Source organism: Akebia trifoliata, chromosome 3, assembly GCF_017979445.1.
Source record: "Akebia trifoliata isolate Shusen 1 chromosome 3, ASM1797944v1, whole genome shotgun sequence".
In the NCBI taxonomy this organism is placed as follows: domain Eukaryota; kingdom Viridiplantae; phylum Streptophyta; class Magnoliopsida; order Ranunculales; family Lardizabalaceae; genus Akebia; species Akebia trifoliata.
The window spans coordinates 41,270,067-41,281,347 of NC_141377.1; the positions used below are offsets into that span (position 1 = coordinate 41,270,067).

The following is an 11,281-nucleotide window of genomic DNA, read 5'->3' on the forward strand; positions in this document are numbered from 1 at the left end:
GTGTAGTGGGTTTTAAGGGAACTATTATTTTAGAGTGTTTTTATTAATATACCAACTTTTACTTTTGATACACCAATATATATATATACAAACACAAGTTTAATTTCATAAGGATTATTGAGATTGCATGTAAAGTTTGGCATGTTAATAGAATCTCTCTGGTAAAAACGGTGTGGTTAACATGTGCCCTAGGAAATCACACTTTTAAGGCACCCAGCCAAGTTCGAACCACACCTCAATTCTCTTTTATATTCCCTACTAGAGTTGGCCTATGTCATGCGCATGGGAATCTTCTTGGCATTTAGGGGGTAAAAGAAAAAAATAATAAAATTAAGGGGTATTATTATTTTTTTTTAAATTAAAAAAAGATGAAAAATAATAAATTAGATTAAATGAGTAAAAAAAAAAAATATTACGAAATTAATTAGAAGGATGAAAAGGAAAGACAATAAAATAGATTCAACAAAAAAATATAATTAGATGGGATATTTATCCTTTTTATGACAAGGGTATTTGAACTTGTTTAGAAGAGTCAGGATCAAAGCTAGGGACTGGGCCAAGGCATATGGGTCCCATCCCCCGGGCATGTGCAATGCTCCGCACATCACACACATTGGGTAATTGAAGGTGTGCCCCTACGTGTGGCCTCAAGGAATTATTGCTCATATTTAGTATTGAACTCACGACCTATGAACTTTCACTGCATATTGGTTTGAAATTACCATTAAGCAAACCCATAACGTTGATGAAATGTATTTATCGCAACGTGAAGAAAGTTTGTTCCTTCCAAAAATAGACTTTACAATTGTGTTTTATTATATAAATTTTAAAATTTTAAATTATTTCACCCCTTTGTATAATTTAATTATTTTATTATACAAAACAATGAAAGATAATGAAAGACAATAAGAAGAAAATAAAAAATTTGAAACCACTATCTTAAAATTATAGTTGAATTTTATCCACAAATCCATATTAATTAATATATTTTAAATTACAAAAATATGATAAAAACATTAACATATAAAAAATTATAAGCCTAAAAATTCTCTAGACAAGTACCGAAATAAAGAAAAAAAAAATCTCCATCTCAACAAAATATGCAAGTTCCTTACCAAGATCTCATACAATGCCAGCCCACCAAAATCCTCACCTAACAAGACACAGATTGATAATGATTAGATCACTTTAATACTGTCATATAACTATTTTTTTACCTTAGCAATTGTGTTTTTCAGGACTAGGACTAGTCTAGTAGGATGATTATTGTCGATAGGGATGTCGAGAGAGGAGGCCTATACTACTTGAATACTTACCATTCATCTTTTTCTGCTGCTGATGGCGGCCTTTTCCTATAGATGGTGGTGTGGATCCTTTAAATTTGTGGCACGCCAAGCTTGAGCATGTTGGCCTTCAGACATTATGTGTTCTAATTTCAAATTTTCGCATTTTTTGTTCTTCATCTAAATTTCCATCGGAATGGTGAGATGCTTTAAACCTGCCACCACGACGATCACGGAAAGGTTGGGATATTTTAACACTGCCACCACCACGACGACGACGACCACCGGAGTGATGAGATACAGATGAATTCTCACTACTATTCTCTTCTTTTTTGACCCACATCAGATTAGAATTTCTAGGTGGAAGCCGCCAACCGAGCCTTCTAGAACCACCCCTCAACTCCCAACGACCATGATTCATCTTAGCCGTTGATCTATTCTCATTCACTCCTACTTCACCGTCTATTTCCAACTTCTTGATATCATCAACAAGAGTGAGACACCCAATTCCTCCTGCACATTCCACGGTCTGATTCAGCGAAACTTCACCAGTTTCACGTTGTGGTAACTTTTTGTTCTTTGACCGGAATCCACTCCGCATTTTCTTCTTTCCTTCACCGTTTTCCGATAAAACCACCGGAATCATCACCTTTTCCCTATCTATTTCCGATGGCGCTAATTCGTTCTTTCCTTCGCCGTTTTCCGATTGAACCACCGGAACCACCTTTTCCCGATCGATTTCCAATGGCGCAAATTCCTTCAGATCTGCATTTAGGGTTTCAGTTGGTGGTGATTTTTTCTGTTTCCTTTTCTTCTTCTTGTTCTTCTTCTTCTTCATCATCGATTCTTCGAGCTTTTGTTCCGGATCGGGAATCTCTAATGCAACAGCTACAACGATCTTTGATTCTTGTTTTTTAGAATCTAGATCGATCTCTTCTTTTACCCTACGATTTTTCTCCTGGAATTTCTGGTGGTAACTCCTGTCAGAACGATTGATGGAGGTTTTGCTTTTGATTTCTAGGGTTTTTCGAGATTCCTGGAGCTTTCTCTTTTCTTCCTCCTTTTTCTTCAGCTTCTCTTTCTCTTCTCTCTGTCTCTGATCTTCAATCCTTCTTTCTTCTTCTTCTTCTTTCTCTTTCTGCTTCTTCTGCTGTTCTCTCAGTCTCCGCTCTTGAAGTTGTTGGAGTGAGACGTAGTTTGGAGGGAGAGACGGAAATTTCTTCTTCATCTCCTCCATTTCTCTATCTGAGAAAGAAGACGTTTGGAGAAGAAAACTTCGATAAACAGTTATAAAAGAAGATCGCAGACCTCTGCCATTGAAATGGCTGTACTCTTCGACTTCGACCTGAAGGAATCAAGCACAGAGGTATTGTTGTCAGCTCAAGGTGAATATCTTCCGAAACGTTAGACCATTGGATGGACTTATCTCTGATCACTTGATGGTTTAAGACTCAGGACGATCGTACGCCAATGACTAAAAGTATCATATCCCTTATCATTTACTATTTGTTTTCTAGTCAGAAACATATACCACAGACATACTCAAATTTAACAGAAATACCATTGAGATCTGACTATTCAATCCTAGAGGGTAGTGGCATTATCGTAGTTTATATGAATATTGACGGCATTTTCCAGTTGAAGCATAAATTTCCATTCCTGTCCCTGAACCCCAAAATTTTATTAAACAATGTTCTTCCAGAAATAATAAAAAATTCCCTCCTTTTGCCCCCTAATTTCATTTTCCAATCTCCACAGATTTTTGAATTTCGGACCCTAGAATTGAAGAAACAATGGAGACATCAGAGTGGATTCGGTTTTCCACTCGTTTCGTCTCCATGATTTCCTTCTTTGCGATTTTGAGTTCGTTCTTTATCGATGTTTCTGCTGCTAATGAACTCTCGCTATGTATGTTCTCTCTCTAATTGCTAAAATCTAGGGTTTTCTTTTCTTTGTTGTCTTCCATTGGTAATATTAGGAATTCAGTCATCTTTGTTTGTGTAATTTGGAGAACCCATTGAGATATTAACCGTTTAGTGTTTTTTTTTTTTTCATAAAAAAATTGTTGTAGACCTAGATGGATTAAGCTTAGGGTTCGGTTGTTTGGATGATGTCCTTAACGTCAATGAAGTAAGCAAGAGAAATATAAAACAAGAAATATTACGTAAGAAGGCACAATAAACTAAATTAAATTGCAAAACAACTACTTACAGCAATTGTAGAAAAATTAGTAGATTGAGTTAACTGGTCGCTTCGATGGAACAGTTATAAGAAGGGTGATAGAAGAGACGTCTCCAACAGCTATATTTTTACTCGAAGTAGGAAGAAACCCAAAAGGTGAGTATGGGATTACTTTTTGGGTTTCTTCCTTCTTGAAGTAAAAATATGGCTGTTTAATCCGACATTCACTTGAAAAACATTTATCAAAACAGATAATTTAAATAAATAAATAAATCAAAATAGGAAACTAAATGATGAGGAACATGGCAGGGAAGTTATCTTTTGATCCTTAGCTATGTTATTGTTAGGCCATCTCCAGCCATGACTCAAATTTTTTACTCAGATTTGAGATGAAGCATTCCCGCCATAAACTGACAATCTCTAATAGCATACTTCATTTTTTTGCACAAATCTTTTTTAATAATTCCCATCTTCTCCCCAAAATTTATTTCTTTCTCCAAATTTTTACTCAAATATGACGACTGAGAATTTGGGTAAAGATTTGAGTCTCCCTTGATTTGGATAAAGATTTGAGTTTCCTTTGATTTGGTCCGAGTAAAGAAGTTGAGCTTTTACCACTTTTTACTCAAATTAGAATTTGAGTATGGATCTGAGATAGAGCCGGAGATGCTCTTATAAATGAATTTAAAGGTTGCACTAAATTTGTTAGACTCAAATTTTTTTGTCAATGGGCCATTTTCTGAATTATAGCAATCTTATTTAGCTAGAGTTGTGTTACTTAATCATGAGGTTTAAATCTAATTAGATTGTTTAAAGGATAGATGAGTGAACAAGGAGGGAAGGTATCATTTGTAATGAAGAACGTACTGTGATCCCTAATAAACTTGTTAAGACGGAGTTCCCTTGGCGGGGTCAAATGCAACCTATGAAGGCAAGTTTCATGTGTTCTTCAATGATGTAAGTGAGGTGGTCCACATGTAAGTTGAATCTATTGGCCAAACAGATATATTTTTAATGACATTCTTTTTGAGTCTGACAGTCACACAAAGGTGTGAAAATCTTTACCCAACAAAACTTCTCACTATTTGCATTTTTATTTAACCAACCTGTTGTCCCATTGCCTATGTTACTTACAGAGAAAGATATTACAACCCAATACTCAATCTGTTATATTATAACATACAGAGAATACAATCTATAGATATCTATACATGGGGCATTGGGTATACTAAAGGTATCTAGATATATAAAAATACATTAAAACTACTTGAACTATTTATAAAATATCAAATTAAGAATGGGTATTGCTTTCTAACTGTATATTCCGTAGTACCTTTTCTGAGGAGATGGTATCCACCACGTGATGCTATGAATCAAAATGTATGCAAAGAGACATGCTTCAGAGAATAACTTCCATGAAAATGGGTGGAATTTTCTGCAAACTAGGTGAGAAATTGAGAATGAGATCTTGATTATGCAACCGTAACTAAGGGATTGAGAGGATTGTGTGTACTACAAAAATTATTCAACTCTATGGGCCTTTTTCTTTTACTGATTTAGTTATCTGATATTCATAGATGTTTCCTTTTTTGGTTTTGCAGCTGTTGGTCAGCCCACCACTGTGCAAGTATCTTCTGGCATGCCGGTGGAAAGCTCTCCAGGTTCTAAATCTGGTGCCTTGATGTTGTGTGAAAGAGTTCACATACGCGGCCTGTCACGGCTTCATGATCTGAGGAAGTATGCCCATTCAGTGAAGGTGAATGTGAGCATTGCGGATAGGAGTCCAAAAGTTCGCATCCATAAAAATGTTGAGGTTTGTTTCCACAGGTAAGTCATAAATTTAGTAGTACATTAGCACCTCAAAATTGGACATTTTAGAAAGATTGTATGTCATAAGCAGCGGTTTTCCAAGTCCAAGACCTGAAGTGTATTAAGCCCTGAACAAAAAATAGATGTTTTGGTTGTTATTTCTGATTTGACTTTACCCTTGGAAAAATTTATTGAAACTTCTCTTTTGGGGAAATAAATCGTTATTGTAAATCTTTGATATTTTTTCATATTGATAAATGTTTTTAATTGATTACTTCAGAGACTCCATATGTGAAATCCATAAGTGTTATGGTGAATAATATCTCCCAGGAAGATTGTCTCAAATAAGATTACAAGAAAAATATGGATTATTATAACAAAGGACTGAGTGGACCCTTGTACATCCACTCGGTTCATGGGCATAAATATGCATAATTCCCAGAAAATGATTCCTGCACTTTTGCGTCGCCTGTTATCCATGCTTCATATTCTACCAATGACACATGCAAAAATATATAACTTTATCCTTAATTCACTAAATGTAATGTGTCAAATGCTACCGGAGCATTTTATATGACCATTGATTAATTGAGATTTTTTTTTTTTTTGATAAATTATTAATTGAGAATTCTTAGTTCATCTGAAACTCAAAATGGCTATTTCCATCCTAGTTTATAGCCACTTCTCACTTCTGATTCTTCCCATTTAAGTTCTTGAACAGCTTATCTTTATGTCAATTGCACCTGGTGCAATCAGTAGGATTTTAATGTCTCTTAGAAGGTAATATCGGGTTAATTTATATTCTCATTAGCAAAAAAAAAAAAAAAAAAACCAGTAACTTTAAAGTGGTAGCTACTAACAAACTACTTAGTGGTAGCCATTTACGCTTATGTTAAAGTGGCTATTTGCTTCTCGTTGGGTTGGTTGCATTATAATGCATTGCAATTCCGTATCTTCTTCACAGGAATATGTCTCTCGGGTTAGGGATGTGCCCTCAAGGTCAGTGGGAGAAACTTATTAAGGGTTCATGGGTTCGATCCATGTCACCTTTTGATAGCAAGCTTCTAGACACACGGATGCCTGGGCCATCCTTTGAAGTCCTTGAGGTATCCATTGAAGAAGGTATATTTTAATGAATTTAAATTTCTATAGTTGGTTATTATTTTATTTAATCTTTCTTACTTTTCTTCCTACCATAATACAGATATTAGCCATGAAATTCCAATGCTATATTTTAATTTTTTTCAGAAAAAAAAAATAGTTTAATAATTTAAGAAGAAAAGTAGGAGATTTTGGAGAACATACAGGTGCCTGGTCCATCCTTGGAAGTCCTTGAGATATCCATTGAAGAAGATATATTTATTTAGGTTGAAAAAAAATCTGTCAACAATACTTGCCTGCTACTGAATGTTCTGACTTTATTCACTTACCCTTTTGCAGAATTTTTGTTGCATCGTCTAATATTTTTGGTCTTGGGTATAGTCATGTTAACAATGGCACCTACTTTGAGCAAGTCTATTGTTTTTTACTATAGCAGTGCCATGGCTGTAGGCATCATCCTTGTGATACTGATGGTCCTTTTTCAGGTAACCATATTTTATTCATTGTATCATTGATATTATGTGAGAGCCTTCTCTGCCTGTCAAGCTGATTGGTTTTTCAATTGTGCAATCGTTCATGTTTTGTGGAGTTTGTTCTCTGCTTTCCTTCAGCTATAGAATTGTAAAGTATTCGTTGAGGCGTCAATGTTTTTACGAACAAAGAGGTTTTAGCGTATTCTTACTACCTTATAAAGCTATAGCATCAAAGATGTTCCATAATTGGTGCTGAAGTGTCTTATTTTTTTTTCTGTTAGTTTGTTTCCGCATTTTTAAATAAAATATTAAACTTGTTTTTGCTTCATACTTAGCATAATTTGTTATCCTTTGTTTAATCAAAACATTCTTATACAGCATTCTATGTTTCAGTTCATGTATGGTGTTTTCATTGTTTTATTGCCATCCATAATATGAATTATTGACAGGGGATGAAGCTGCTTCCAACTGGTCGAAAGAGTTCACTCGCAATTTTTATGTACTCATCTTTTGTGAGTGTTAACCATATACCATTTTTTTAATTTCTTTCATTTTTTTTCTCACTTGAAGGAATTTTATGTAATTACTGTTATTAATTTCTCAGGTTGGTGTCGGATCTTTTCTACTCCGTTACTTGCCTAGATTATTGCATTCAGTACTTGTAGAGATTGGAATCAGTGAAGATATGTACAATCCTGTATGTAAGTTTTTCTCTGCTTTATTCCAAAATTTGCCTTGCACATCTGTCATGAAGTAAAATTTTCTGTATCTATATCTTTGACATGGGTGTAAAAATTTACCATAGATAGATGTGAATTGGCGCATTGATGTATTGAACATCTGCGTTTCACCTCCACAGCTTCTTTCCATTAATATTTTATGAAGTATGCAAATTCCAAAGTAGTTCATATCCCATTGACTTGTGCAATTAAGAGAAAATCAAGGTTATTTGTTTTCTCAATTTTGTTGGGCTTCCACAAGTACATGCATTCACATCAGATTAAAGATCCTAGCCCCCAAAAAAGTACATCCAATTAAAGATGCAGAAAGAAAATGGCAATGCTCGTCTAATTAGATCACTAAGTAAAAGATGGATGTATGATGGTTCATGTGTGGTTTAACTGTTTAAGGGTTGTTTGGCTGTGTGTCTCAGATAACATGTCGATTGGCTCAATTATGTTTCTCAGGTAAATTTTTACAGAAAATTATTTAGCAGAAAGAACCTACACCTAAAATCATTTGTTAAAAAGAAAAAGTTTAAACCTGTTTGGAAGCCCAAATTAAGTTAAACACTGAGCTGAAATCGGATGGGAGTGCTAAATCAAATATTTGTTCATTATCATTTCATTCATTTGGGAATATTAGAAAATATAAAAAATGAAACCATTCACTTTGAACGGCAAAGAGCAATTAATCAAGTTTTCCAGCGAGTTCTCTGACAAGCCTTACAACAGACATGCCTCTTGTTCTTCAAAATAAAATGAATAGACACAACTCTTAGTTGTGTCATAGCCCCAAAATCACATTTGGTGCATCATAACTGTCCAAATATTGGACTGTAAAGTGGCTGATTAGGACTTTTTAAATCTTTCTGAATTTTAGGATGTCCATCCATGAGTTAGCCCATCATTTAGATAGTTTGTATCAAATGCACAAGTATGAGTTGGATCTTAGAGAAGGCCTAAGAGGGGAATCGTTACAAGGAATTAAGTAGCATCTAGCATGTTAAAATCAACCACTTAAGAGAGTAGGAATCTTTTCTTTCTTGGTCAGTTCAAATTTATGCACATTACGATACTGATATTTTCAATTTAGTCTTTCCTGTTTGAAGAGAAACGTGTGATAAAATGGTGAAATATACTGAAGCCTGTTTAAACTGTTATAAATTTAGACATCTTCTGTAACATTTGTATTCGTTACAAAATTGTTTGGTTATTTTTACTTTTCCAGGTTCCACATAATATTTGGTAACTTTATGCATTTGTTGGTTCATTAAGTTTGTCATTGTGGACATCATTGGGGGTAGGGGCACGTATACAACTTATTTTCTTATTGTTAGCCTGCAATAATGATGCCTTGCTTATCAATAAAATGTAAATTGCAGTTGGTAATATTTCTTCTGGTTTGTGTTGTCCTGGCTGGAGCTTGGTTGGGTTTCTGGGTGGTTCACAAACTTGTCCTGGCAGAAGATGGATCTGTTGATCTAAGTATAGCTCTTTTTGTTGCATGGTCCATCCGATTTTTCGCTGCTGTTATGATTATTCAGGTGCCTCTCACCTCTTATCTTTCAAGTTAGTGAAATTAACTTATTGGCCTTAAAGGTACCTTGTTAAATATATAGACAATCTGATTCACAAATTGACTACTACAAAGTCCCAAACTTGTTTCTAGAGTTCTCTGGATCCTGTACTAGCATCAGAGGCCTTGGTTTCTGGGATACTGATCTCATCATTAATGAGGAGCATTACGAAGTCAAGATTCATACATCGCATGCATAAGTAAGCCTCTCCTATAATTCCTGAGCATATCTATTTTCGTAATCCACTGGTATTATGTAAAACCCTAGTTAGATTTTCCTAAGGGTATATATAATATCTATTTTTGTTGAAAGGGTGTAATCTGTAGCTGCGAATTTTCTCTTCATAGTAGAATCGGTGTGATCCATGGACATACCTCAATCTTGAGGGAACCACGTAAAAATCTGTGTTTTGTGTGATTGCATCTTGCTTGATTTATTGTTCTTGGATCAATTACTCTATAGTAACGTGGTTCCTTTTCATGCATTAGAGTTGCAACAATCCTAGGTAAATGTGGGTATCTGGAAGCATTTGGTTCTGGTTTCTTTAATTCTTTCCCCATATTCCATCTTGATTTCGCTTCATCCTATTTGTTATCTAGTTTTAGAGTTTGTTGCAATGGATGTGGGGATGGAATCATTTGCTTACTACTACATGCAGGCGCTTGTTTAGAACACCCAAGAGCAGCCACAGAAGATCCCAGATCCAAGGCTTATCCCCAGAAGATTCTTACGATGAATACCTACACAGGTCAGAAAAGCCCGAGTTACTTAGACGTAGAGCTGAACGCTTCGCACTGTATTCCTGCAATTCTCCTGTCATAGGTCTGTACTGGTTCTTTGATTATTTATTATCAATTTTCTTTCTTATGTTCCACCCATTCTTATTGTTGTGAACTTTTCAGATTTAGCAAAGACTCCAGCTTCTAGTCCATTGGATTCAGATAGTTACTTTTCAACCTTCCATAATACCCCTGAAAGGAAAAGATTTTCCAAAGAAGAGTGGGAAAAGTTCACCAAAGACTCAACCAAAAATGCTTTGGAAGAGTTGGTTTCTTCACCCGACTTTAGCAAGTGGGCTGTAACAAATGCTGAAAGGATCACCTTAGCTCCTGCCAACAACAACCGAAGTGGTTCCTTTGAGCAACGTCGTCGGAGGTGGTTCCATTGGTTTTAAGAAATCCATTCCACTTTTTCTAGTGTTAAAAATCTCAGGAATTGGTTTCCACCATTATTTGGGGTTGGTTATAAGCTGGACTCCTACCCATGTCATCTTGGTTGCATTTTAGTTTGTCAACCAATTGAACAGCTTAGGCCCCATCGATCACCAAATTGACCTCAGAAAAAAACAAAAGGAATGAAGGATGAATCAATTGAGGAAATATGGGGTGATGGATCATTAGTCAACTCACTATTGGGACGAGGATGGCCTTAACTTGTGTCTTAATTGTTTAATTGTTCTTTTGTTGTATTGTGTTCCATCTTGGTTTCTGAAATCCAATATGATGCAATAACAATAACCCAAAAAATTTAAACTGCTTGAAATCTATTAAACTATTACAGAAATACTCGATCATACTGAGATACATTTTTCAAATAAGAGTAAAAAAGATTTGGTGGTTCGGAGATGGAAATGGCTCACATTGATCATGGTAAATTATTGGTAGTTCCATAGATCAAATGAGATAACCAATGGTCTTTTCTTTCAATTGTTGAGAATTCTGCCTAGGGTGTGCAGTGTGTACTTTTGATAGTGAAGATAAGAGCTAATAGTATTCATAGTTTTAAAACAAGTTAGGAGTCTCCCTAGTGAAAACATGGATGGATTTGGATTCTGATTCCAAATGTACTACGCCACGAAGAGGGAACCCGAGGAGGTGTAACCACAACCGCCTCATCGTTACCCGGGAAAGCTTATGGAACCAAATTAGGCACTCCCCTATAGGCTGGAGGGGATGGCCAACACATGTGGATGTTGTTGCTTTCCTAGAGGACCATGATGTCTCTAGTGTCAATTTTTTGGTCAACAAATTTGGTGTAGCTCTGCTGCCAAGATCTTGTCTGATATTGGCATTATGAAAATACCAGCTAAGTTTTTTAAGTCTCAACAGGTCAGATGCTTTTGGATATAAAAAAAA

At 35.4% G+C, this 11,281-nt stretch overlaps 2 protein-coding genes across 4 annotated transcripts; one reads left to right on the plus strand and one right to left on the minus strand.

The window, feature by feature from the left end:
- Window positions 1-906: 906 nt before the first annotated feature.
- Window positions 907-2,520, minus strand: LOC147407006 (uncharacterized). The gene is made up of 2 exons (XM_086435381.1): window positions 1,317-2,520; window positions 907-1,153 (listed from the first exon to the last, which is right to left on the minus strand). Exon 1 carries the CDS (start codon window positions 2,518-2,520, stop codon window positions 1,414-1,416), a length of 1,107 nt encoding a protein of 368 aa, XP_086291507.1. The 3' UTR covers window positions 907-1,153; window positions 1,317-1,413.
- LOC147407007 (transmembrane protein (DUF2215)) lies at window positions 2,511-10,777 on the plus strand. Of its 3 annotated transcripts, none has more exons than XM_086435378.1 (10): window positions 2,511-2,649; window positions 5,066-5,291; window positions 6,238-6,395; window positions 6,714-6,859; window positions 7,297-7,359; window positions 7,452-7,544; window positions 8,952-9,113; window positions 9,239-9,345; window positions 9,805-9,968; window positions 10,049-10,777. In XM_086435378.1, exons 2-10 carry the CDS (start codon window positions 5,104-5,106, stop codon window positions 10,318-10,320), a joined length of 1,353 nt encoding a protein of 450 aa, XP_086291504.1. In that variant the 5' UTR covers window positions 2,511-2,649; window positions 5,066-5,103; the 3' UTR covers window positions 10,321-10,777. The 3 variants fall into 3 exon arrangements, with proteins under 3 accessions (XP_086291504.1, XP_086291503.1, XP_086291502.1); XM_086435377.1 differs by having other exon boundaries at window positions 2,533-2,668; XM_086435376.1 differs by lacking the exon at window positions 2,511-2,649 and adding an exon at window positions 2,983-3,191.
- The last annotated feature ends 504 nt before the right edge of the window (window positions 10,778-11,281 follow it).

Bases quoted from the DNA above. Each gene is read 5' to 3' on its own strand.
- LOC147407006 (XM_086435381.1), bottom strand. From the start codon at position 2,520: ATGGAGGAGATGAAGAAGAAATTTCCGTCTCTCCCTCCAAACTACGTC.
- LOC147407007 (XM_086435376.1), top strand. From the start codon at position 3,077: ATGGAGACATCAGAGTGGATTCGGTTTTCCACTCGTTTCGTCTCCATG. The intron at 6,860-7,296 runs GTAACCATATTT...AATTATTGACAG, and splicing joins TACTGATGGTCCTTTTTCAG to GGGATGAAGCTGCTTCCAAC. The intron at 7,545-8,951 runs GTATGTAAGTTT...TGTAAATTGCAG, and splicing joins GTGAAGATATGTACAATCCT to TTGGTAATATTTCTTCTGGT.